The sequence below is a fragment of the Melospiza melodia genome, chromosome 3, assembly GCF_035770615.1.
Source record: "Melospiza melodia melodia isolate bMelMel2 chromosome 3, bMelMel2.pri, whole genome shotgun sequence".
NCBI classification, from domain to species: domain Eukaryota; kingdom Metazoa; phylum Chordata; class Aves; order Passeriformes; family Passerellidae; genus Melospiza; species Melospiza melodia.
Genome location: NC_086196.1, coordinates 115,263,631 through 115,290,916, shown reverse-complemented (window position 1 = coordinate 115,290,916; position 27,286 = coordinate 115,263,631). Strand labels below are relative to the sequence as shown.

At 44.4% G+C, this 27,286-nt stretch overlaps 2 protein-coding genes across 13 annotated transcripts in view; both read left to right on the top strand.

Moving 5' to 3' along the window:
• The window catches only part of XPO1 (exportin 1), a 34,527-nt gene extending 25,831 nt beyond the window's left edge, over nucleotides 1-8,696 (top strand). For all 5 annotated transcript variants that reach the window (XM_063152803.1, XM_063152804.1, XM_063152802.1 and 2 more), the window contains 12 exons: nucleotides 119-300; nucleotides 1,094-1,250; nucleotides 1,355-1,518; nucleotides 2,081-2,215; nucleotides 3,066-3,249; nucleotides 4,347-4,453; nucleotides 4,809-5,003; nucleotides 5,439-5,607; nucleotides 6,351-6,485; nucleotides 6,600-6,759; nucleotides 6,854-6,950; nucleotides 7,643-8,696. In XM_063152803.1, coding sequence (XP_063008873.1) covers nucleotides 119-300; nucleotides 1,094-1,250; nucleotides 1,355-1,518; nucleotides 2,081-2,215; nucleotides 3,066-3,249; nucleotides 4,347-4,453; nucleotides 4,809-5,003; nucleotides 5,439-5,607; nucleotides 6,351-6,485; nucleotides 6,600-6,759; nucleotides 6,854-6,950; nucleotides 7,643-7,789 — 1,832 coding nt within the window. In that variant the 3' untranslated portion in view covers nucleotides 7,790-8,696. The remainder of the gene's footprint in view (nucleotides 1-118; nucleotides 301-1,093; nucleotides 1,251-1,354; nucleotides 1,519-2,080; nucleotides 2,216-3,065; nucleotides 3,250-4,346; nucleotides 4,454-4,808; nucleotides 5,004-5,438; nucleotides 5,608-6,350; nucleotides 6,486-6,599; nucleotides 6,760-6,853; nucleotides 6,951-7,642) is intronic.
• A 6,994-nt stretch (nucleotides 8,697-15,690) lies between these two features.
• Nucleotides 15,691-27,286, top strand: part of USP34 (ubiquitin specific peptidase 34) — a 114,476-nt gene continuing 102,880 nt past the window's right edge. For all 8 annotated transcript variants that reach the window (XM_063152795.1, XM_063152794.1, XM_063152800.1 and 5 more), the window contains exon 1: nucleotides 15,691-15,835. In XM_063152795.1, the coding sequence (XP_063008865.1) occupies nucleotides 15,793-15,835 (43 nt within the window). In that variant the 5' untranslated portion in view covers nucleotides 15,691-15,792. The remainder of the gene's footprint in view (nucleotides 15,836-27,286) is intronic.

The window sequence follows — 27,286 nt, the reverse complement described above, 5'->3', positions numbered from 1 at the left end:
TGACTTCAGGAAGGAAACAGGACACTTTAACCTGAGAGCTTCAGTGGGTTTTTATGTAAGTTTATGGAGTTGAGCTCCAGGCTGCTGCTTTCAAAGGTTCCACATTGATCTCTTTCAGTTTATCTCACACATCTGGACTATGCAGACACAGAAAGAATTATGACTGAGAAGCTCCACAATCAGGTGAATGGGACAGAGTGGTCCTGGAAGAACCTGAACACGCTGTGCTGGGCCATCGGCTCCATCAGCGGCGCCATGCACGAGGAGGATGAGAAGAGGTTCCTGGTCACAGTGATCAAGGTAGGCTGGGCACAGCCAGCAGCCTGCTCACACTCCAGGTTGTGCTGCAGAAACCAGACTTGCAGAAATACTGCTCTGGCAGCTTAGAAAGCTGCCCTGGTGGAGAAGAACAAATGAATGGGAAGCCTTCATCCTGAATTTAGGGGGGGATGAATAAATTAGTGATGAACAATGCATCGATCCAAGGAGTCTTTTCATCAGATAAGGTTTAGTTTATGGTTAAATGTGTTCTTTGGGGATGCAGAAGAGATGGTAAAGGGATTGCTTATGAAATCCAGCAGAGTGGCAGAGTAACCCATGGCTGTAACAAGACTTGCTCTTTTGCTATGTCTGTATATTCATTGATCAAACGTTGAAGTTTGGTTAATATGTGGATAATATTTTTACAAGAGTAACAGACTTTAAAATGTTATACAAAGATGCTTACAGAATATTTTTAGTCATACAGAAGATGTAGTTTAATTTCTTCTATTTATGTCGAGTCTGTATTTTTATCTATCAGCTACTCAGCCAGTACTGAGTTGTGTAAGGCTTGTTGAACTCCCCCTGCAGAAATCCTCAGTTATAATGTAAAATGGAGATTCCTTAGTTTAAAACAGTGATCAGGGTTTGGATAAAACTTAAATGATTGCATCATCCCAATCTTAACAGACTTGTTGGGGTTTTTATTTCTTTGTTTGGATTTTGAGCTAGATTGTGGGCAACCACCTTTAATATGGCTGCTTATGCTTGTAATGCTTTTGATGGAACAAGACAAACTTGAAGAGAAACCTAAGAATCTGTTGTGTTGTAGGATCTCCTGGGACTCTGCGAACAAAAGCGAGGGAAGGACAACAAAGCCATTATTGCATCAAATATAATGTATATAGTAGGTCAATACCCACGGTTTTTGAGAGCTCATTGGAAATTTTTGAAGACAGTAGTCAACAAGCTGTTTGAATTTATGCATGGTAATTATCTGCTTTTTTAATTTGCTGTTTTAATTATTAAAAAAAATGTGCTTATACACGGAGAGGAAAAAATACAAAGCAGTAACTGCCTGAATTTCTTTTAGAAACCCACGATGGTGTCCAGGACATGGCTTGTGATACCTTCATAAAAATAGCACAAAAATGCCGCCGACACTTTGTCCAGGTTCAGGTGGGAGAGGTCATGCCATTTATTGATGAAATCCTGAACAATATTAACACAATCATCTGTGACCTTCAGCCACAACAGGTGGGTTCTGTTTGGGGTTGGGGATAATTCCTAAAGATTAATGCACAGTTCCTTCCTGTTGAAATGTGGGGGTGTTTTGCAAGGGTTGAATTATATTCTTCAGTTTTTATTAGGGACAGTGGCAGGGTATGAATGCCATGATCAAGATGCCTTGCTGAGATGTCATTTGGAATGTTTGGAAGGAGAATTAAAGTGCATTTAGTTGGAATTTTGATTTCTGGAGTGTCTTCAAGAAGACTGCATGTAACTTGGTGATTCTGCTTTGGGAAAGAGCAATATCCTTCTCTAACAGTTTATACCTACAGCCCTTGTATTTGGGAAGGAGGGAGTGAGGAACAATCCAAAAAGGGAAAATGGAAAATCCAGTCCTTTCCAAAAAAGGAGCAGTGTGCACCTGCACACTGAATGCACTGAAACTTCAGGCAGAGTGGATCTGGCACCTGGAAGAAGATACTTCCAGGGTTGATGGGAGCCAGTGCACAGTTCAAACATGTCTGGTAGAACTGAGTTTTCCCTCAGTCCTTTCTAACCTTGCTGTTTGTGGTGTTGCTGCTGCCCTCAGGTGCACACATTTTACGAAGCAGTTGGATACATGATTGGGGCACAGACAGACCAGAGTGTGCAGGAGCACCTGATAGAAAAGTACATGTTGCTGCCCAACCAGGTGTGGGACAGCATCATTCAGCAGGCAACAAAGGTGAGCTCTTCCATTTCAGTGTGTTCTGTGTTCAGGTCAAAAACCCTGCTAAATGTGTGCCCTCCCCTGGCTGTATTTTTACACTGAGTGCACAGAGTTGGGCTGGACTTCATTGCATGACGGCTGAGAGAGAGATTGATGTGACAAGGGAGGTGTTGTTTTGGGAGAGGAGACTTAAATGACAAAATAAATACCTGTTTAAATTTGATTTAAAGTACAATCTGTTACTGTACAGAATTCATTTCAATAGTTTTTTCTGCCTCCCTTTCACTTGGCTTTTGGGTAACAGAAAAGTTAAAATGCTGAAAATACTGTTCCCTGTTCTTCATTTCTGCTCCCAGCATTCTCTTAAAGAGAATCTTTTCTTTATCTTCTGTTTCCTTCAGTCTTCTGAAAATACTTTTATCTGTGCACCTTAAAGAACAACTGTCTTGCACTTCACAAGAGACAATCCATTTGCAGTTAATCTAATGAAGGGCCTGAACCTTAAGCAAGCTTGAGTTACTTTTCCTACCCTGACTTCTCCCAAGAACATACTATGTTTCCATTGGACACCTTCTATCTGTTTTCAACTTCCTAATTTCCTTAGTTTTTCCTCTTTCTCTAACTGGAGTAATGCTTGTAGCACTGCAGCAAATAATTTTGTGGAAAAGCAGAATTAAATGAAGTTTTATCCTGACTCTGTTGCCATGAAATAAACTGCAGGATCTCTATAAAAAGTCCATAAATTTGAGTGATCTGTTCTTTCAGGCAGTGTATAAAATAAATTGTTCAAACTTAGGCTTTTATATTGCAAGCCAAAGAGTGGTTGTGTTCACTAATGAAGATGAACTCTTAATTTTTTTCACAGAATGTTGATATTCTAAAGGATCCTGAAACAGTTAAGCAGCTTGGTAGCATTCTGAAAACCAATGTACGAGCATGTAAAGCAGTTGGCCACCCCTTTGTGATTCAGCTTGGAAGAATTTATTTAGATATGCTGAATGTGTACAAGTGCCTAAGTGAAAATATTTCTGCAGCTATTCAGGCTAATGGTAAGAAATGCCATGTTCTCCCTGAAAATGGGGTGTAGCAGTGTCTGCCTTTGGGTTCCAGAGTACATCCCAGTTAAATTAATTTTACCCTCTGAGAGAGTGGGGAAGGACTGAAAGTGCTCACTTAAATCTTTGCTTGTTAACAGATGTTGTATTCAAAGAAAGAGCTCCCAGCTTTAGAGGGAGGAAGAAACATCTATAAATGATCAAGTTTAGGAGAATGCAGAGCACCAGGGCTGCTCACTTAGAACTGATAAGCATCTTGCTGAGATGCAGTGTAGGTAGCCTGTGTTCTTTTAGCTTTGAGTGTTAAAGGACTGTCTGTCAATAGGATCTTGTTCATTGCTTCAGAAAATGTCAGCAGGCTTTGGGATGAGAGTGTGCTGCTCCAAGGCTGTCTTGCAGAAATGTAATGAGTGAAGATGCCTGAAAGTCCTGGTAAAGCAGGCTTGCAATCACAGGAGGAATTCTCAATTATCTCCCTTATTTTTACCAGCTAACTTAGGGCCTGTGGCATCTCAGCAGAATGTGCTGAATGTAGTAGCCCATTACAGGATGAAATGAGTCACTTGCTGAATTCTGTGCCAGTTTTCTGGCCAGTGCACAGGATGTACCTGGGAACTGGAATGTTCAGTGCAGCTTGGGAACTGCGCAGCTGCTTCACCTTGAAGTGGCTTCTCGGAATTCAGAGTAGAACTGGCACAGAAATCAATGACTTTTCATTCAGCTGATCTAATGGCCAGGATTCATCATTGCCAGACACACTGAAGTTGAGGAAGCAGTTGCTGGGGCTGAGGGCTTGGTGAGCTGGAGCAGCAACTGCTGTGATTGCATCTGAGAATGTTTTTACAACTGGCAATGATTAAAGACAAAGTCTTTAATAGTCTTTAATATCATACAGATATAACAATCAAGTATTCTCTATTTTGTTAATATCAAGTTAATTTGGTGGGGGTCTTTTTTTGGTGTTTGTTTTGTTCTGTTTTTTTGTTTGTTTTTTTGTTTCTTTGTTTGGGTTTGTTTGTTTTGGTTTTTTTGTTTGATTTGGGGTTTTTTTGGCACCTCACACAATTAACCGAAGCTTTAAAATTTTCCAGGTGAAATGGTAACAAAGCAGCCCTTGATTAGAAGTATGAGGACTGTAAAAAGGGAAACTTTAAAATTAATTTCTGGCTGGGTGAGCAGGTCCAATGATCCGCAGATGGTAAGTGGATGCATTTTGTACAAATAACCCCTGAGACAGAATTGGGAAGAGCCCTGCTTTGAATTCAGTTGTTGGTCACAGGAACTTGCTTCAGGAGGTGTGTAAAATATAGTGGAGGAAGGGAAATTAGAAGAGGTAAGCCTGAGCAGTGCTTGAGATACTTCAGTTGATTTTAGCTGGGAGTAATCATAAAGGGAGACAAGGAGATATAAGATGGAGACAGAGGAAGGAAACTTGAACTTACAGAGGAGAAGTGTCACCTGCAACTGAAGGAGGGACTAACTTGGCTGCTGACTGTGCTGGAGACTGTGCCCAGCAGCTGCTCTGCCATAACCTGGCTCACTCTTGCACCCAGGTAGCTGAGAACTTTGTTCCTCCGTTGTTGGATGCAGTTCTCATCGATTACCAGCGGAACGTTCCGGCGGCGCGCGAGCCCGAGGTGCTCAGCACCATGGCCATCATTGTCAACAAGCTGGGGGTACACATCACTGCTGAAATACCTCAGATCTTCGATGCTGTCTTTGAGTGCACATTAAACATGATCAACAAGGTATTCATGTTTGAAACCTGGGATGAGGCATCTCTCTCTGAGCATCACTGGGATCTTGGGATTGATGGTTTTTTTCCAGTCACAGAGCATGTTTGTGGCACTTGACAACATTTCTGCTCAGATGAATGTAATTGTTTTATAGTTGAGCTGTCTAGTTAGGTATCTTATATTGCTTTAGATTTCTTTGGTTAACTCTTGATTTAAGCCATTAGTCATTTTTCTGGGGCCTTGGAGTGCTGCACTTCTGCAGGCAGAAGTCAAATGTCAGTGTAGGACAAAGTGCTAAAATTGATAAATATTTCAAGTGTAAGAGCACCACTACTGCTCAGTCCAGTGTTTCCTCGCTAAGTGTGCACTATGTACTGACTTGCTCTGTTTGGAAGATGCTATCATGGAACTTTAGGAGACTTGGCTTTTTTCCCCTTTCTCTTCTAGGACTTTGAAGAATATCCTGAACATAGAACAAACTTCTTCTTGCTACTTCAAGCTGTAAATTCTCACTGCTTCCCAGCCTTCCTGGCCATTCCACCTGCACAGTTCAAACTTGTCCTGGATTCTATTATTTGGGCTTTCAAACACACAATGAGAAACGTTGCAGATACAGGTAAATGGAAGTGTTTAATACAGATCAGAGTTTTTCTGATAGAATGCTGGTTTTTTTCTTCCTTTTCTTTCATCAAGCGTAGCATATTGTTCACATGAATCTGCAGTTCCTCTGTCTCAGCTCTGAGGTGTCAGCCAGGAATCCATGGATGGGCTGAGATGTTTGGTTGTTGTTATTCCTGTAGCTGGAAGAGAGCAGTGTTACAGTTTCTTCTTGCTTTCTTTGCCACCTGAGCATTGGCACTCTTCTGAAATGGCTGAACATTTTAAGCAGCAGCTTAAAATGGTGCCACAAAAAACTGTGGAACAGTGATTCTTTTAGCCATTTGGGGATGGGGAGAAAGGATGTTTTTCAGTAGAATTTCACCAAGTAAAATAATTGAAGTTTCCATTTAACTCTAAACATTGAGACATTTTTTCCCTGTTTTAAGCTCTGGGAGACGGGTGCCCAGAGCTTCTTCCTGTTTAAATAGCCAACATTTGTCTGAATAGAGGATTTTGCTCATCAAGAAGTGTGATTGGCTCTTTATGCTAATGATATGCTAATATAGTATAATGAAGCCAGAGGGGCGTGGCATGCCTGGGAGGCAGTGCCCTCTAGTGCCAGCCTGGGCAGTGCCTCACACACCCATCACGTGTGGGCACCCTGCTGCCCATTGGGGTTTCTTGGGCTTTGGAAAAGGCCAGAATCTCCCAGCTGTTGGAATATTGCTCTCCTGGTCACTGTCCATGCCTGTTGTGCAGGACTGCAGATCCTGTACACCCTGCTGCAGAACGTGGCGCAGGAGGAGACTGCTGCCCAGAGCTTCTACCAGACCTATTTCTGTGACATCCTGCAGCACATCTTCTCCGTGGTCACAGACACCTCCCACACTGCAGGTGAGCAGGGCCCCTGCTTCAAAGCACCCTGAGCAGCACAGTCATGGCTCACATGCTGTCTGAATTACAACTGCTGCTCAATAACAGCTGCCTGCGTGTGCCTTTGATCTGCAGGTTTGACAATGCATGCGTCAATCCTTGCCTACATGTTCAACTTGGTAGAAGAGGGAAAGATCAGTACTCCTTTAAACCCTGGCAGCCCAGTGAACAACCAAATGTTTATTCAGGAGTACGTGGCTAATCTCCTCAAATCTGCATTTCCTCACCTGCAAGAGTAAGTGTGCCACGATTCATTCATGCTTCTGGTGGGTTTTTATTTCTTGAAACTTTATTTCGGTTTTTATTCTAACTGCTGTGTTTGCTGTTAGTGCCCAGGTGAAGCTGTTCGTAACAGGGCTCTTCAGTTTAAACCAGGATATTCCTGCCTTCAAGGAACACCTAAGGGATTTCCTGGTCCAAATCAAGGTGTGTTGGGCATGCTTTTCTCAAGAAATTAAAAGTTATTTTCAGCAGGATGTTGTTGGAAAGCTTTAGACAGTGTGGAGTTAGTGCTCGTTTGAGAAATAGAAGTTATTTTACATCTTTTTAAAATGCAGTGAGAACTCTGTCCAGTGGCTTGTGTGACTGAGTAGTGTTCATGGAACCTGTTTCACTGGGATTTCACTTACAAATTGGGTTTGAACATCATTGCTTGTGTTATGCTTTGTGCACACAATCCTTATGTCTCAGGACAACTGCAAATGGGAAATCTGTTTTTAACCAGATATTTTTTCATTCTACTTGGAATTGGGACCAGTTTTGAAATTCACTACACTAGTGCTATGCCTTTATTTTTTTCTAAGAATGCTGGAATGACAAGATTGCAGGAAATAGTTTGTTAATTAGTTTTGAGATTGCAATTGTCAGGTATTTCAGAATTGTAATGACTCTGCTTTAATGGTGGTAGACTCCAGCTGCTGGGTTTGGCATCCCATTCTGTAACACAGTGACCATCTTTAAACATTGCTTTACATTGGTTATGACCTTAGGAACAGAAAGCCATGCAAGTAGCCTGTCAGGGAACAGGAAGGGAAGATGTTCCCTGTGTAATTTTGGAAGCTATTACTCTGCCTTAAGCACTTGACAACAAACTGATGTTTTTGTGTGAATTATCCCAGGAATTTGCAGGTGAAGACACATCAGACTTGTTCTTGGAGGAGAGAGAAACAGCCCTTCGGCAGGCTCAAGAGGAGAAGCATAAACTTCAGATGTCTGTACCTGGCATCCTTAATCCACATGAAATTCCCGAGGAGATGTGCGATTAAAACAAAAATAAAACAAGTTTTGCAGTTTTCTTTCTGTACAGCTACTTTGTTGTGATAGAAGAAAACAGCACTTGGATATTTGTTGACCAAAATGATGCCAATTTGTAAATTAAAATGTCACCTAGTGGCCCTTTTTCTTATGTGTTTTTTGTATAAGAAATTTTCTGTGAAATATCCTTCCATTGTTTAAGCTTTTGTTTGGTCATCTTTATTTAGATTTGCATGAAGTTGAAAATTAAGGCATTTTCAAAGTAATTACTTCATGCCCATTTTGTGGCTAAGGGGAAAATAGGCAAAGCGTAACTTGTAAAAGAATATATTGCAAAACAATACAATTTCCTGTCAGAGTATTGATTTTTAATTCGGAGTCATTTTCTTTCTAGTCTGTCCTGCAGTCTAGGAGAAAAGGTAAAGAGTAAAGCAGACAGAATTAATTAATTGTTAAGCAGAGGATCCTAGTGCTGCGTTTGTTCTGATCAGTTAGCAGCTTTCTGGACTGAGTGGTAAGGCTATAGGCTACGTGTATTTGCAAGTTGTATGGCAAGTTTGCAGCAAGATCATGTGCATATCATCCCATTGTAAAGCAACTTCTAAAGAGTATGGGAACACAGTACAGTTAGTTATTTTTACACAGTTCTTTTGTTTTTGTGTGTGTGCTGTCGCTTTGTCGACAACAGCTTTTTGTTTTCCTCAATGAGGAGTGTTGCTCATTTGTGAGCCTTCATTAACTCGAAGTGAAATGGTTAAAATATTTATCCTGTTAGAATAGGCTGCATCTTTTTAACAACTCATAAAATAAAAAAAAAAAACTGGCTTTTGAGATGACTTATACTAATTTACATTGTTTACCATGCTGTAGTGCTTAAAGAACACTACTTAAGAGCAAAATAAACTTGGTTTACATTTATTTTTCTTTCTTTGGCTTATTCTTTTATTGGATGAAAATGCTGTGATCATATTTAAGATTTGTATTTGAAGGTGTAGGAAAAGCTCCTTGAGGTCTAGATAACTGTTGCTTCTGGCTTGCCTCATCTCAAGGGCTTTGGTTGTGCTTGAAGTTACCACGAACTAAGTTGGGTTCCATTTGGAAGTACAGTAGCTGTTCTGACTTACCTCCGTGGATAACTACTCCATACCACGTTACTATCAAATGCCAGGAATGAGGTACTCTTGCTCTTTCTCTCTCTGGACTCTTTGCAATTTATTTCAAAGAGGTATTGCACTGTATCTTGACTAAACAGTTAATAATAGTCCATGTTAATAACATGTGTAGACAAGATCTACGGTTATTTTTCTACCTACAGTTTTGTAGTTAAATGATTTTCACAGATAAATGAAGCAGTATGAACACTAAGGGTGTGTACAGTCTTGGCTTCCCCCTCTCTGTCGTGTCTTGTCTCTGTTCTCTAGCAGTCTGTGTCGAGCTGTCCCCAGGTTTCTCCATGGATTTGGTCTCCAGGCTGTTGGGATGAGGTGTAGCCATTGTCAGAGCTGTGCCAGGGCCAGGCAGGCTGGGGCTGTTTGTTGTGTGCCCCTCGGGGGGCTGTAGTTGGTAGCTTTGTGCTGTGTGTTCCTTTGGAGTAGAAGTGCATGAGTTAGTGGTGTTCCTGTAGGATGTAGCTGTGCCCGGGGTGTTTCCAGGCCGGGCTCTGACCCTCTGTGTCTGGGAGCATCTCCTGCTCCTTCCTGTGCTCAGCCCTGGCAGAGCTCAGCTGCTCCCTTGGGCAGTGGCACTGAGCTGGCACTGCCTGCAGACCCCCATGGCTGGGACTGCCTGCAGCCTCCCAAAACACTGCCACAGTTCCAGACCCATTCCTTACTGCCCTTAGAGCTCCCAGGTCCAGCTTTTTCATGTCTTCCCATCAGCCAGGAGCCTGCTGCTCCACCTCAAGGCAGTATTGCCTCTATTGGGCAGGTTAAGGTGCAGCACTTGAGGTCCTGTCCAGGGACATGAAATGGCTGGTGAGCAGCAGCAGAGCTCCAGCTCAGCCAGAGCTGTGCAGAGCAGAGCAGGTGATTGAAATGGAAATGAACCCCAGCAACAGAGGGATGCAGATCACATCCCATGAGTCACAGAGCTCAAGGCTGAGTTGGTTCTGAACAGAAATACACACAGGTGTGTGCTCTGAACAGAAATACACACACATGTGCGTGTGTGCTCTGAACAGAAATACACACACATGTGCGTGTGTGCTCTGAACAGAGATACACACACGTGTGTGCTCTGAACAGAGATAGATACACACACATGTGCGTGTGTGCTCTGAACAGAGATACACACGTGTTGTGTGTGTTTGTGCTCTGAACAGAAATACACGTGTGTGTTTGTGCACCTTCCTCCCTTCAAGGCTGGAGTTAGGCTGAGCCTCACGGTCTGGTTGTTCACTGATACTTATACGTGACCTAAACTTGCAAACAACAACCCCAAAATGTATTTTTTATGTTGATTCAAAGAAGAGTTTTTTGGTTATTTTGATACCTTAAGAGTTCTCGAGTAACAACATTCTAATCTTAGGTTTTGCTTCCCTTTTAGATCTAAAAATTTAACTGTGGTCTTGTCTTGTTCTCTTAAGATAATTGGTGCCTTTCCCTGATCTCTGCAGCTGCTATAAAAATGCAGCTCCTGTGGAGTTCTGGATACCATTAAAGATTTGACTGGTGTGTGTGCATATTTCTAGTGCAGTTATCCTGAATGTGAAAAAAAAATAAATAAAAGACAATGTACATCTAAGAAAGTTCTAGTTCTAATGCACACTCTGTATATCAAAATATATGGATAAAAAGCATGAACCATCATATAAACATCTCCATAACTTGTAATTATATGTAAACCAATGTTTTGTGCATATTTCTATACAGATTTTACTAAAAAAACCCGAAAAACAAACCAGTTCTGTGTACTCCAGGTACATTGATAAATACAAATATTTGGGGGTGTTTTCTGTGTTTACATGGATTGATTGTCAGCTGATGGAGACACCCCAAGTACTTTGTTTCAGGCTGCCATGATGTGTTTGCTACTGTAACTGAAGCAGATTATCTTCCAAAGCATTTTAGGTTAGTTGGTTTTGGTTTTTTTAAACTAGAATAATTTGGTGTGTGTTAATCTGATTGGTTTAAGTGAACTATTTTCCAATAAAGCTAATATTTATGCAAAAAAAAAAAAAGCTTTAGAAATGCTCATCTCTCTAGGAAGCTCTAAGAGTTATTGCTGATGGTTTTTAGCACTGGAAAGGAAATAAAACTTCAGCTCAAAGGGGGGAAAAAAAAGAGGAAAAAAAGTTGAAATTGATGCATTAAATTGCCTGTGGTGAGGGACCAGCCTGTCCCAGAGTCCATTTATCACTGGGTAATGATAATTACAGATCCCAGACTCCAGGGGTGCTGGGAGGTGTGGATAAACGTCCTTCTCCCCCTTGCTAGGCTTGTCTCCAGGTGTTATGGAGCAAAACTGGAGACAGCTCTTTAAAAACCATCAGTGAAAGAAGAATCCTGTCCACCTGCCCATCAGGAATGCTCCTCTGCACCTCAGTCCTTGAGACTGAATTTATTTGTAGGCTTGCAGCTTCAGGACATCCCCACCTCATTGTCCAAGGCTGTTCCTGGCAACAGGGTTCCCCTGGGAAAAGGCTTGGCCATTCCCATTGGGGGAATAATTTTGGGGTCATTATCCCATGTACAGTGCACCTCAAGTAGCTAAAAGTCCAAGAGTTTACACTAAAAAACCTGTAAGCACTTTGTGTTTTAAGTACAAGGAAAGATGGGATTGAGGAAGAAGGAGTATTTTGGAGGTTAAGACTATGGAAGAAAACAAAACACTCAGATTTTCATTTTTATTTACTCCTTGTAAATGAAAGTCACCCAGCACTTTTTCCTGGGTCATTTCTTGGGTAATCTCTCCCCAGTCCCAGGGCAATGTGGGTGCCTGTTTTTTGGTTGTGAACAACCTGTAAATCTTAAATCCTTTGCAATAATCTCAGCTTTTCCTGAGCCTTGAAGGCTGCAGTCTTTTGTGCATCTTGTGATTCCAGCAATCAGCAGGAATGGGCCAATTTAACAACTGGAGTGGGGAGGGGAGGTAAAATTTTCCCTCATGTGTTGGGAGCAGGCTCCAGCCCCCTTCCTGCCCCACTGCTGGTTATTTTACAGGGACACTGCTAGCCAGACAGGAAAAGCTCTCCAAAGAACACTGCAAATGTGTGGCACCACTAAAAAGTCCAAAAGAGGCCCTAATGTCCAATAGGAGCTGCCTGGAACACTTTGGGAGTGGTTTAGTTTCTGGTGGCTCTCTCATTGTCAGCAATGCCTTGTCTGTACTTAGATGGTATTTGTGGCCAAATTTTGAGTATTCTGTATTATCTGGGGTAAATCAATTTGGTGCTTCTCAGGGTGCTGTGACACCCAAGCCTAGTTAGACATGGACCCTGTTAGAGAGCTCAGAGTGCTGAAAGAGCAGTGAAAGTCAAGTGCTGCAAGTTAAATGTGGGTAAACTCAAATCTCACTCTGTTGTTCGTGGCTTCCAGTGGTTCCCAGCAGCATTCCAGCCATGAGGTCAGGGATTTACCTGGGCTCCAGTTAAACTGCCAGCTCAGTGTTGGGATGTGAATTTTGAAAATGTTCTTGCTCTTAATCCAGCCCCAAACTTGGATTAAGGATTTTAGTATTGCCCAAGTCTTGCATTTATCTAAGTTACTGCTCCAGAAGAGCTGTGCTGGCACTTGACCAGAGCAAATATTCCCAGCTGAGGAGCCAGGGGAAGGGAAGAGGCCTCCTGGGGATAGAACAGCCCTGCTGGGCAGGCACACAGAGAGAATAAATGTTAGGAGGAAAAACCAAGCAGCAAGAGCAGGAGGCTGAGGATTTCTGTAACCAGGCCACTGACAGCTCTTGTCTTCTGCTTGGAAGCTAACATTTAATTTAATTGAAAAGAATTCAATTTAGTCTCTAGTTAAAAAAAAAAAAAAATAAAAGGAAACCAGTGCAGTGAAAGGAATCAGGCATTCAATATTGTGTTGTGCTCAAAAGCAGGAGTGCCTCAAGGTCAGCCATGCTCTGTGCTGTGCTCCTTGAGCCTGGCACATCACTCCAGGCTCCAGCAGGTCCCTTCTGTGACTCCAGGGTTTGTGTGGGGCTGCCCTCAGATCAGACAGCTGAGTGTCAGGAAAAGCATCTCTGAAGATGTTCTGGCAGTCTGAGCCTGCTGGAAAAGGTCCTGCAGGGCCTGCTTGAGGAAGGGAGAGAGAGAGGAAAGTACAAATTCAAATGAGATGATGCAGACTGCAGAGTGAGGTCCTCACAGTAACTGAAATCCTCTTGGACACACAGAAGGTAAGGCAGCACAACACCGAGTGAAAACTCACACATAAATTCTCTGATCTACCTTTGATGGACCTCAAGCTCTGAAATCGGTGCCGTAGAAGAGAAAGGTGTCACCACATTAACTCAGGCAGGAGCAGAGCACAATTGCAACGTTCTGGACTCCTTTTATTCTTCCATTATACATTCTCAGGCTGGCTGGAAGGGATGAAGCAACCAAAAGAGGCTTGACAGGGTCCAGTACATCTGTGACATTTTAATAACTAAACCAGTTAGCAATTAAATAGTTGTAATTATTATGGAGGTTTAGTGATTTAACCAGTTAGATTAATAGCTAACTAGCTCATGCTAGTCAGATTTCTATCAACAGAAAATACATAATTTAGAAAAGACACTGTCAGGAATTAAAACACCTATAAATTAAATATAAGCAGAAAGATCAGTAAAAAGTTTCAGGCAAGTTTTTAGGTTTTTACTCACAGTCTCCAACCTCTCTCTTGCATTACTGCCCCTTGTTATTCCCATTTGAAATACATCTGCACTAATATGTTATGTGAACTAAACTACCAGACAAGGAATCTGTGTCTCCCGTAGACTCTGGAGTTAATTTTCTGTATTAGTTTAAAATGGTAAAAGGAAATTTCAGCAGGGAATATTTGGGAATAGCTATCTTTGTTGGTAAGCTTACCATGGAAAGTATTTCAAAACAAAGCAGTGACAAGAACTCTGGGTGAAACATGATTCTAGTATATTCCTGACTTGCACTGTAGCTGTTCCCTACATGTTGTTTACAATAAATTGTCTCTTACTTTTGAACAGCAGTGGGATTTTTAATCTTAGGTTAACAAAGTGATGCCTGGAGGATGGTTTGGAGCTGAGCATTCTGTGGTCTGCACTGGGAGGTTACACACCCAACCACCACGCTGTTATCAGCCTGGACAAATATGCACACGGAATTAAAAAAACCCAGAACTGCATCTCTGTCACCATGCCAGCAGATTTAGTTCAAGTGGAAGAGATACGAGACAGCCACTGAGGAATTAAAAGTAACTTTTTTTTTTTTTTTTTTTTCCCTCAGTTGGCGATTCTGTTTGACTTTCTGCTAAACTATATGGCATCTGCATTGCGGCTATTAATAGATTTGGGTTTTTAATCCCGCGTTCAGGTCGGTACGCTGGCAGTGCTCAGATAACACGGCCTGGCCGCTGGGTGGTGGTGCAGAAACAAAAACCGCGCTCCGTGCTCGGAACTGACGGCTGAGGGCAGAAACAGCAGCCGAGCCCATCATGTGATCCCGATTCACTGACATGTACCTGCGGGAGTGAGCAGCCTTCAGAGATGGCAAAAAAAAAAAAAAAAAAAAAAAAAGAAAGAAAAAATTGGGTTGGGTTTTTTTTTTTTTTAATGGAAAACAGATGCTTGCCTGAAAATTTGGCATCCACGGGTTTGAAACCTCGTTCAAAACGCACGCAAGGCAGAGTGAACTAACTGCTAGTTGTAACAGCATAAATTATGTATCCTCAATTAAAGTTTTTCGTTCATTTTCACCGTGTCATTTATTTAGAAAATACTATTTCCAGCCAGTCACAGATGCCATTACTGGTCGTACAGAATAAATCACGGTGCAAGAAGGGGGGGAGCAAAAAAAAAAAGCAAAAAACCCCCCAACGAACCAGGGCACAAAACTATGAGGTAAAAATAAATTAGTTATTAGTAGAAAACGCTACCGTAGCCCTCCAAACGCCCATTCCCGGGGTCCAGGTCGGTGGCGCCCACAGGTGCCCCCGCTCCCCTCAGCCGCGCGGCGCGGGAAGGAGATGGCGGCGGCTCTTCCGTCCCGCGCCCCGACGGCGGAAAACGCCAAGAAACCACCCCAAAGACCTGGAAACGCGCCTGGAAGCCGGGAGCTTCCCCGCCACGGAGCTCGGCTTAGCGTGCTAAGCGCTCTCTTCAGGCGGGAGGTCCCCGAGGCAGCCCGGCGAGCGCGGCTCCAGGCACCGAGGGAAGGGGCGGGCAGGAGAAGCCGCTCCCCCGGCGCTGTCAGAGCGGCGGCGTGCGCGCGTTCCTGGCGGAGATTCCCGGCGGCGGGAGGCGGGCAGGGAGAGGCGCTTCCCGCCCTTCCCCGGGCGCGCGCCCAACCGCCACCGCCGCCATTTTACCCTCCCGCCCCCTTGCCTCCTCCTCCCCGCTCGCCATCCCGCCGCTCGGAACCGCGGTGGGAAGGCGGGGCGAGAGGGAAAAGGGAGGAGGAGGGACTCGGCCACCTTCGCCTCCTCCTGCCTGGTCGGAAACTGCCGAGCGGCGCCCGAGCGCCCTGTCCCCCCCTTCGCTCCCGTCGCCTCCTCCTCCTCCTTCCCCCTCAGCAAAATGGCGGCGCGTGGAGTCCCTGGGAGCCAGTGAGTGACTCGGCTTCTCCTCCTCCTCCTCCTCCCCGCCGCTGCCGCCGCCGCCGCCACAGGCTCATTTGCATTGATCAGCCGCCCCGGATCCCAGACCGGCCCCTGCCTCTCCCCCCCCCCCCCCCCTCCCCCCCTCCCCTTCTCTTCCCATTCCTTCCCGCCCCCTCCCTCCCCTCCCCCCCGGTGACCCCCGCCCCGGCCCCCATCAATCATCAATCAGCAGCACCGAGCGGATCAATCAATGGTCGGGAGGAGGCGGCGGCGGCGGCTGCTGCTGTTAATGAACAATGTGTGAGAGCTGCGCCGAGCTGCTGGAGGTGTTAAATGAGAGTAAGTGCGGCCGCCCTCCCCCGCTTCCCTCCCCCCGGGCCGGGACCCCGCGGACCCTCCTCTGCACCGGGTTACAGCCCCGCTTCGCCTCCTTGCTCGCCTCTCCCCGCGCGCCTCGGGCCTCCCGGCCGCGGGGTTCCCTCTCTCCGCTGCCATGGAGGAGCTCCCTCCATGCCCTGCTCGGCGCTTCCTTCCCCCTTCCTTCCTTCCCCGCTCCCCGCGGCCTGGGGCGGGCCTGCCGCCGCCGTGTCCCCGCTCCATCCCCCCTTTCCCTCGGGATCCGCATCCCCGGCAGCCGCGGCGGGGCCTGGCCGGGCTGAGGAGCTGCCGGGAGCCGCTCTGGGGCAGCCGGGCCTGGGCTGGGTCCCTTTGAACCGGCGGCAGCAGCAGCGGCGGCGGCTCGGAGTGCTCCTGCCTGCCCCTCGCTGTGCCCGGCCTCGGTGCATGGTGCAGGTGCTTTTTGGGCACCCATCCTCCCGGAGCTGTGAGGGAAGCGGCGCCTGGAGGAGCCTGGCTCGGCTTGGCGAGGTCGGGAAGCTGCTGCTGCTGGCGGGTGTTTGGCTCCGGGGGTGGTCTCCGGCTCCCTCCCGAAGTTCCCTCTCTCCGAGTGTTGCCGGCACGGTCGGAGGGGTGATACAGCAGGTGTTCCCCCCGCTGCCGCTGCGATCGGGAGCGTTTGGGGCACCAAAGTCCCTGTAGGCCTCGTGTATCCCTTGGAACCTGCGCTCCGCGGCAGCCAAGGTACCTTCCCAGCTTCTCAGGAGCTCTGCCTCACGAACAAAGACGAAAAAACCACCATTTGTACGGATGCTGAGGAATTGAAACAACTTACCAGCTGAAGTTTGCGATTAGAGGGAAGTTTAACTATCTCGGATCTTAAACATGGCATTTTTCCTGGTTGCACTCTGCAAATCCTGTTCCAGCAGAGTGGAGCACAGAATGCTGCCTAGGACAGGGCTTGGGGGAAGTTGTCCTCACTCTTTGAGGCCCACTTCCATGTGCTGCTTGTTCCTCCCTAGGATCCTGCAGGAGTTGAATGTTGGCCTCTTTCTTGCTGGGGAAATAGGATGTTCAGTGATGGGCAGCGTTTCATTTGAGAAGTAAAAGTAACTTATGAGAGTTCAGTGACTGGATTAAATTATGTCGATATCACACACCAAATGGTTATTTAAACTGTAGGTTCAAAATAAAACTTAATTATCAGTTGTATATGATGACGGCTGCTTGTTGGAAGAGAAAACTTCACTTGCTTTGGATGGATTGATAAGTAAGCATTGCTTAAACTTGATTTGGATTGGTATGATCAAATAGGAAAGTGTTGTAACATTAAATTTGATATTTCAAGGAATCCCTGAAATTCCAGTATGAATTGATTTTTGCAGATGTTTTAAGGTAATTGGGATTGATGAAGATAGATATTTCCCTATAGATAAAGCAATGTCTTCAATCACTTTACCAGTTCTTTTTTAATGTAGATATATATATATATATATATATATATATATATATATATATATATAAATAAAACTGGAGTATGGATAATTTAATGGTTCTGCATTATGTAAGATATATCTCTGCTATTAAGTAGAGGGAAATATGTCTTTGAAAGTCAAACTTCATTAGGAAAATTCTGCAGTACTGCTGATATGTAGTTAATTTCAAAAAATGCTGTTTAAGTGACATTAGGTTTGGCCTTCCCTTCAGAGCGAGAAGCCCTCTGTAAATCAGCAGAACTGTTTGGGGTGTGTGTTTGGGTACAAAGACATGTGAGGTGCTCCCTTCTCACTGCATGAGACTGAGTTGTGAGGAAGGGATGGTTTCTTTTATAACTTCCAGTTGAGTTCTTTGTGTTCCTTAAGTAATAATGATACATAGTACATAGTGCAAAAATGATGTCAAGCTTTGGTTTCTAAAACACTGCACCAGAAGTGAAAAGTGGTGGTAAGGAATGAGGTCAGGGCTGGAGTGTGTGAGGCACAGGCTGCCAGCAGCTTCCTCTGCTGCCCACGGAGCATTTGGGATCAGCTCTCACCTGACCTCCCCAGCAGGGCTTCCAGAGAGGCCAGGGAACAGCATCTCCTTCCTTTTGGAATTTTCTTGTCAACCAAACATTTTTAGGAGGCACCCTGGCCTTTGTCTTCACTGGCTGTGATGTTTACAAACCAGGATTTGGTGTCGGTTGCGTTGCAGGTGGCTTGGGGAGGGCAGTGACAGCAGGAACACGTGGGCAGCTCCCTTTTCCTGCCTAGGGAGTTCCCAGCCGAGGGCTGACAGGAGGGTGAAGCTGAGCAGCTCTGCCCCAAACAGACACATTTACATTAGAAATGTGTTAGTCCCACTGCAGAGTGCCCCAGTGTTAGCCCACAGCCCTGACTGTGCAGAGCTGGGAGTTCTGTCCAGCAGTGACCTTTGGGGAGCCCAGGGTTATGTGCTGGGAACACTCCAGGTCCTCATTTTGTCACAGGCACTCAGTGGTCCTGGCCCTGGCACTCAGGGGCTGCCTGAGCTGCTGAGCTGGACACCTGTGGAGTGGTGAGACTATTTTTTTGGCCAAAATGTGTAAGCATGCATGTATGTGTTTAGCATACATTGCTGTGCTTAAGCATGAGAAGCAGGCAGTATTCTGTGGGTGGAATCAGCAGTGTTGTTTTTTTTGTATATATTTCTTTTCCTTCTCTTGCAGCATCTTGATTTTCAGCATTTGATCTACATGTTCAACCTAGTAAATTCCCTGATCTTGAAGTTATTTCCTGAGAAGTAGTAATTTGAAGTTATGCTTAGATCCAGGAACTTGATAAAATGTAAATTCCCCTATGAAATGTCCAGACTTTAGAGGAGTTGTTGCACTATAAGACAATCTGTTCAATCAGAGCAAACAGTCTTAATTTCTCACTGTAGGTTTCTTAGCATCATTTACATTATCCCAGGCAGGGTTTAATAGGAGTAAAGTCTATAAAGAGTCTGATTTTTCTTTAATTAATCTTCCACAATATAAACATTTTTAGTAGCCTTTAATAGAAGAGGAGAAAGGGAAGACCCAATGGGCTGCTCTTTAAGATAAGGCCACTTATTTGCAAAAGGCTTAGGAACAGATTCTCACAGCATTAATTATAGGGGCTCATTTAAATGTGCACAAATTTTACAGCAAAAGTGCATTGAGGACATTCTGTGCTTTTGTGTGAATCTCCAGCATTCTGTATCCCAGAATGAACCCTGATACACTTTGCATTCCTTGGTTTCTTTGGATGCCAGCTCTTGTCAGTTAGGAGGGTTTATATTGAGTTTCACTTGTTCTTGAGCAGTATTTACATTTCTGTGCTGTCCAGAGGCCCTGATCAGCACAGCTCTGTTTTGCTAGGCACTGCACGGATACCCAGATAATCTCAGGCCCAAAGTGAGCCAGAAACCACAGAAATGGAACCTCAGAGGTGGGCTTGGCTGTCTCAGGTCTCACAGGAGTTCTGCAGGTTGCTGTGTCCCACTGGAGCCAGGGCATGGTGTGAGCTGCCTGGAGATCCCTGCTGTAGGAGTGAGCTGTAACACCTCCCCATCCCTGTGAAGCCTTCACTCCCAGGTGTTGGGGACCTGGTGCTCAGTGCTGAGTGTTTGTGGGGTGCAGGGCTTTCCTGGGGGTGCCCCTTCCTGGCTGGAGGTGCCAGTGTGGTTCTCAGAGCCATCCTGAGTCAGTGTCCCCACAGCCCTGGCCCTGGCGTGTCCCAGAGAGCCCAGCTCAGCTCAGCTTGGTTGCTACGAGGTTCCCCTTTGGGACTGCAGCTGATCTTGATGTGTGTTGACTTAAAACCCTGTAGATGATTTTGGTTTTGGTTTGTTTGTTCTTCTTGTTTGGCTTGGGTTTTATAAAAGTGAGAAACAAAGATTACAACATGGAAAAATAGGTTTTATTATGTGGTTTTAGGTTACCTTGGTAGGCCTTGGTTATTCCCAGTTCTTGGTTTCTGGGAACAAAGTTTGTTTTCTTCCCAGCATTCTGCTTCACTTTTTTCAATTACGACCTCTTCAGCCCATGTTTTCCCCAGTCAGCTCTGAAATCTTGTAAAATCAGTTCACACTGATGACTAGAGCCTTCTAGATGTTATTCCACTACACCAGCTTGCAGGCTATTATTCTCCTTATGTTTTCTCTTTAGTAAACCAGAAAAATAAAAGCCCCCAAGGACCAACCCAAAACAACCCCCCCAGTTTACTGAAGCACAGGAGATGAATGTGGACTCACACTTGTTTTTCTCTCTGTTATCACGGTCTGCAGAACTGCTCCCAGAGTGATCAGCTCCATAAAACACTTGAGGTGCTGGAGTGCTTGACTGTTTGTGTAGGTTCAGGATAGCCCTGAATGGGGATGTTGGAGATTCTTGACTCCTTGTCGTGTTGTTCTGGCATGTGGGGAGTACAGAGAGGAGTCTTGGAGGTTGGGTTGAGGGTATGTTTACCTTGAGGTGGGTGAGGAATTGTGTTCCAAAACATTGCAGCATTCAGTTTGCTCTTTGGGATCTGGGCAGGATCAATATTTTATGCTGTGAGGACTCAGATATTGAGGATGTGCTATAAAATTATTGCAACTATTGCATCATTAACATCACTTGGTCTCCAAGAGCTGCTCTCACTTGTTCATGGTTACCTGTAAACTTCAGGATTGATTGCTCTGGTGTTTTTGTGCAGATCTAAGGTTTCATTTGGCTCTTTGATGGTTCCTCTTGTGCAAAACTGTAGAAGTTGTCTCTGTTTCATGGTTTTCTTCTTTTTTTTGCCTTTTTTAAAAGATTCATCTTTTTTCCCCTTAAGTGGTATTTCCATGTTCAGAATCTCTGCGGAGATGCTGTGGAGGATTTATTGGGGTAACTGCCCAACTTTTTGGATCTTTGCTGTCTCCTGTTGAAGAAAAGAAAGTTGCTTGTTTATAACACTGAAATTCAGGAATTTTTTCATGTTTACTTTTGTCTTTGACCCTTTTTAAGGCAATGAGCAACCAGGCCTAAAGGAAAATGAAAATAACCTTTTCTTTGTAGCAGCATTGCCAAATTGCAGTTATGGACTGTGAAGTGCTACTCCAAATGAACTGGAGTAAACAGAGGGAAAAAAATGGAAGGGGAAACTTAGATCCTCACTAATTGTGAACTTCCTAAAGTGAAAGGGGAGGTGGCACTAAGACAAAGTTGGTTTGTTTGTAAAGCAATGCAAAGAAAAACTCTGTGTCTTTAATAGCTAAAAGGCTTCTATTTTTGGAAAGATATTTCAGCTTTTGTTCTTTACAATTATTTTGGTTCACGTTATTTGATGTGATCAGGAATGATTTTGTCCTGAGACTTTTCCTGTTCAGGCTGCAGCAAACTGGTTCCTTCTCATAGCTCAGGCCACTTGGTCAGTGATGCTGAAGATGGGTTACATAAATCCTGTTCTGCTGAGTTTGGTGCGGGTTACACACAGCACTGAGGTGTATTTACTGAGCTGCTTCTCTTTGTGTACAGGGAAATCTTCTGTGGGATAAGTACTTGGAATAATATCCTTAAAGCCAGGAGGTTCTAGCACTGTAGAGTAGCCAGGGGATACGTTCAAGGAAACTGAAGAAAGCAGGAAAGGAAAAGAAAAGCATCCCTTGCTTCATGTCCAAAAGAGACTCGGTCAGTGTAGAATGTGAAGTCATCATGTTTCCATGCAGGAAATCTGCCTGTTTGATCATTCTTTGATGTGCTTGTGGCTGCATTGCTGTCCCTCCCTGAGGGTGGTTTTAAGTCACCCAAGTCCTGAGCAGTTCCTGAGCCAACCCAAAGCCAACATACTTGAGCTGTCTGTGATTGGTGGTGGTTGTGCCAGAGCAGCTCCTGGAGCTGTCCTTGGATGCAGAGCTGGTGCAGGGTGTTGTGGGGCACAGTGATGCTCAGGCTCTGTCACTCTGGGGTTCAGGGGACAGATTCTGGGGGCAGACCTGGCTCCATCTCCCTTGGCCTGCCTTGGAGGTGATGCCTCTGCTTTGGGAGATTGGTTTTGTCTGCTAGGAGACACTTATGAGGCTCACCCATTCCTTTAATTCATACAATTCCTTTTTGCTTCTTTTTCTTCTGTGTTATTGTTATACAGACTTTGTGTTAGAGGTTTTAATTCCTTGCTTGATTTCTCCATGTCACTGCAGTTTGCTTCCATCTTTCTGTGCTCTACTCACATTGAGTCAGAAAAGCAAATCCTGGAATCATTTTCTGTGTCCAAGTGATGAGCAGGCTGTGATTTGGCATTTTAGTGATTGGGAGGGAAGAGCAATGTTTGCTTCTTGGTTCCTTTCATTTCATCTGTTTTCTTCTCTGACTTTTTTCAGGTAGGTAATAGAGATTTCTGCAGCCCCAGCTACACCTTTGTAGTTGTCTGGATGCTGGGAGAATGTGAAAAAGAGTCTTACCATCCTCAGAAGCAAGTGCTTGTGCTGATTACTCAGGGCTGCTTGTAGTAACAGCATGCTGCAATTAAACAGAGTTGTGGCCATTTAATTTCTGCCATTTAAGCTTATATTGAGGTGATTTCTTCTTTCATTTTGTGCAGCAAATTGGCAATTTCTTGAAAATGTGAAGAGGTGAGAAGCCATTCTTCCCACTTTGCTCCTTTCCGGGTATGGGAATTGATTTGCAATCTGAATGCTAAACACAAATATGCAGCGGTGAGGATTTCTGTGGTGTTCTTAACATGGAGTAAAAATATCTAGCTTGTTGGAGATGTGCAGAGTTTTATTTCTGGAGTTGTTCAGATCCAGCACATCCAGTGGACAGTGAGTTTAGAGCTGCTCATGAGATTTAGGGCTGGAGCAACTGGTGGAAGGAGAAACTTGTCAGAAAAAGTCCTTGTGGAAAATGCACCTTTGGGAGTTGACCTTCCTTCAGCTCATTTGTAGAAGGGCTGTGAATAACACTTGAGAAACCTGTGTCAACTGAGACTTGTTTCTAGATCAGAATCCCTGCACATCATTGGTTCCCATCAAGGAATGAGTGGAAAACTTTTCTTGCCTTTTTCCACTCTTTCCACACATTGAAGATGCCTCCAATTCATTGCACTGACTTCCACCTGAGAGTTTTTAATCTATGTAATTGTGTATAGAAACATCCTTTGTGCTGTGTTGTTCAACACTTGTTGTCTTTAGTTTTCTGTTGTGCTGCTTGGCTCATTTTGGGGGGATTTGATAATTTTTAGCAAGAGTTTCTTCTCATCTTCAGGAAGTGCTCAGTTGCCTATTTATTATTCCGTGACACGTAATTATTGAATTCTTCATAAAAAACCCATGGTTTTCACCAGCAGTGCAATCAAGTTCTGCTTAGTTGAAGGATGGTGAGTGCAGTAAATCCTTGTCTGCATTGGCTGGTCTCTCACTCCTTTCACAGTTAACAACAAACTGTTGCTGGTTTACTTTGGGTTGAACTATTTTTTCCTGTGAGCTACTTTTTCTCCTTAATATTGAAGTGAAACTTGTGCCAGAGTATTTCAAGTCCTAAGTGTCAGTGCTTGATCTGTAATATTTAGAGTAGATGCAGTCTGATCAAACTGATCAGAAATTGAAATCAGCATTTTGGAAACTCAGTGGGTGTGAGCAGCAGTGCCAGTTTGAGTCTTTCCAGAGTGACTTGAGCTCAGTGTAGCCATAGCTGTACTTGCTGATATGAGACCTGTAAGAACATTTGTTTATATCAGAATGGCACCTGTAAATACATTTTCTAGTCATGGAGGATGCTTGTCATGAAACCTAACTGCTCTCTTGGATGTGCTTGTATGGGCCCTGTGCATTGCCTTCAGCCATCTCCTGTTTCTCTTACTTCTTTCAACCTAGCAGCTTTCAGAAATTATATAATTGTTTTAGCCAGTAAATTACCTAATGCACCTTGTGTTTGAGAGAATTACTACATACAGATTATCTGGCACAGAGGAATGCAAAATTTGAGTGTGTATCTGAGAGTTGAGAGACAGTGACTTCACTGCTAGCCTGTCCTTTCTCAGAATTTTATTGTCCTTCCTGAATGAGTGCAGCTTGCACCTGTGCTGCTGGAAACAAAGCAAGCCTTGGAGTTCAAATGCTGAGCAAGCTCTTCCTGGGCTCTCAATGAACTGCCTGGAGCTCCAGTGAGGATAATGACCCATTGCCCATTACCTCTCATCTCCTTGTTTAAGCAGCCTTAAATATGCTCTGTGAGAAATGAATTCATCATATTTGCCTCTCACAGATGTTGTCCCTGAAAGCTGGAGCACAGTCACGACATGCTTTTGTTGGAAATCTGCTGGTAATCTGTTGCTTCTTGTGGGCCAGGGTGGCTCAGTCCTGGGCCTTTCTTTCTGCTTGTGGGGGAAAGCTGCTCCTGTTGTCTGAAGCTGATTCACAGCGTGCCAAGTAGTACAGCTGAATTCATTTGCAAAGTTCTCTCTCGAAAATAGAATGCTTCCTGGAGTAGGTATTTTAATTTTTGCATTCCTTGCTACTTTTAATTAAAACTGATAGAAAACCTCTTCAGTTTTTGGAACCTTGTTCATGCAATTAAGTCTTTGTTCTACTTGTAAAGTAGTTTGATAGACTGAGTTCTGTGTCTTCACCTTAAAGTAGTATTTAAAAAGAAGTTCAGAGCTGGAGTATTAAGAGAAAATGACTCAAACCCAGAGTCATTCAAGTACTGATACATTCTGTTATTGAAAGGAAAGAATGCAAGAACTCTCTTGTGAGCTGCAGGCGAGCAGTCCTTTATCTGAGCAGTAGTTTTGGCACTGACACTGTCAGCCCTAGCCTGGAAATTCACCTTGGGATAATTAGTGATATGCTGGGAATTGCTCAAATTATGCAGAGCTTGTCCAATCCTGCGCTGATTCCTTAACAAACTTGCAGTGGCTGTTGTCAAAATATTATGATGGGCAGCCTGACTTTCCACATCTAGTCTGTGTTTTGGTGATGTCAGGCAGACTTGATTGTGGAAATACTGCCTAAATTGAGCTGGGTTTTTTGTTTTGTTTTGTTGGGTTTTTTCTTAATTGAAAGAGGAACTATGACAACTTCAATACAAAGAAAAAAACACAGCCCTCCCAGAATTGTAACATCTTGTCTTGGAGTCAAAGGCAATTCACAGCACTGAGTTAAAACAGGACTCTGAAATTGAGTGCTGCTTTTTTTTTTTTTTTTTTTTTTTTTTAACTCCAGTGAGTGGCATAGATGCTTTGAAATTGCTTTGTGGGTTTTTTTCCTTAGTAATATGTAACCTGCCTTTCCCTGGAGAGGGAGCACTGCAATATCTTGGCTGCAGGGAACCCCAAGATAACAGAAGCATTGGGAGGTGCAGTGCAGGGATCCCCCAGATCCTTCTGTCTGACATGACTGCCATGGAAGCAGTGCTGAGGAACACTGCTGGAGCCAGGCTAGCCCTGCTGTGCTGCCAGCCTCCCATGGCAATGCAGCAGCCTGGACACCCCCCTGGCCAGAGCAGCTTTGTGCATTCCTGCTGGGCCCAGGAGCCCTCTCAAAGCTGGGGTGTGACAAGGACAATGTGGAGACTCCCGGTCAACCCTCTTGGGCCAGCAGAGCCAGAGCAAGGTGCAGTTTGTCCTGGTGAATTCCATTCCCAGCCAGATATCCCACAAGCTGGTCTGACCCATTTCCTCCTGGCATTTGATCAAAAAGGCCAAATGTGCATCACACAGTGTTTGAGTGATGGCAGCTCATTCTGCTCCCTGAACCTTGATGGGAATCTCCTCTGTATCCCTGCTCAGTGCTGCATGGGATGCTGCTGGTCCCTCAGTCACTGGCATAACCCAGCCTCAGTTATGTATTATGCATTGATCATTATATCAATATTAATCATAATTATCAATGATGGATTTCACATTCCCATCTTATGCTGGCCAGGTTGCCACTGTTGGGCATGTGTGGATTCAGTGTTGCTGAGCTTTGAGAAGTGGTGTAGGAACTTAGGCTGGGCTTTGTGTGCAGTGCTGCTGCTAGACCTGGCCTGGCTCATGCTGCAGCACATTGGAGATGCTGTATTTAAGAGTTTATTTAGATTGTGGTTGTAGGGGGATAGAACATCAGTAAATAAAGGTATAGAAAGTAATCTTACCCCCTGAAGAGTTGCAGCTGAGCCAATTGTTAAGGATTAGGAGCAGCCTGGTGTTAACAGGCCACAGCTGTAGCCAATAGAGGAGTGCTATAAAAGAGTGGGTTGGGTGGCTGCTGTGAGGACAAGGAAGAGGCAGTGCCTAGAGGAGCTGCCTACAAGGAACATCAAGGAGGTACCAAACTCCATGGGAATATGGAACCCTTGCAATGTGCTGACAATAGAACTCTTGCACTGTAATGGCAACAGGAGGTTCTGGGTAGAGCCAGCTCCAGTGTGCTGGGTGGGTCTGGGTATTGTCTGATAATTGGCATTTGACTGCATTTAAAACAGTGTGGAACTGCTGCTGGGACCAGTGGCTGTGGCAGGTTCTCTTTGGGAAGGTGGAATCTTAAGATGCTCTCAAGAAGGACTTTTTATGTTCAGGTGGACATCTGCAGCCATTCTAAAGGGGGCAATTTAACCCACAGCAGACGTGGCCTGGCATGGTGAAAGGCTCAGGGTGACATCACTCCTGCAAGGTACCAATTGCTAAATTGCACACAGCTGCCCAGGGCCAGCTGCTGCTGCTCTGCTCCAGAGTGCAGTAACTTGGGATGATTAAATCAGGACAAGTGTTTGCTGGAGAAGACAGGGAGGTGGGATGGGAAGGGAATGGAGAGATTGAAAGAGAACTTGTTGGTGTTTGCAGAGGAGCAGAAGATAAAGGCAGCAGTTACCTGGGGTCAGCTGGTTTGTTCTGGTGAAGTTTTATCTTGGAGGTGCTGTTTGGTTGGTGACCATACCAAGGCTGATTGTGCTCTGTGTGTAACTGTGCTGTGCACTGGAATACTGAGTTAAAACTCCTCAGCTCCTTCTGATCTCAGGCTGTGCGGAATTACTCAGGTGCTGAATAACCAACAGATGATGATGGGACACCAGCTGAAACTGCTTTTTCCTTGCTCTTTGGAGTAGCTCCTGTATTTCCATTCCTCAGAGCACAGCACTGCTTAGACTTGCAAACCTTTGCCAGTTTTGTTGAAATTGCCTTTGTTCAGAAGTTTGTGTCTGACACGAACACATTTTGTTTCTTTCTAGGGAAATGAGACTCCTAAAGTTGCTAATTCCTGTCTTAAAGCCATTATGTTGTCTTTGTGTTTAATATTTGTATACTTTATAGTCAGAAAGTTGCAGGAAAGCAATCTATTTACCAAGGTGTAATATTTATAAATAGAAGAAGTTCAGTTTGATGTAGACTTTAAATTAATTTGAGGTGTATTATGGGATGGAGATGGTTGTAGGTATCTGTAATGCTCTGGTGGTTGATGAGTGATCATCAAGGTGGCATTAAAGGCACTCAAGCACCTTAACCAGGCCATTATTATGGAATTTTA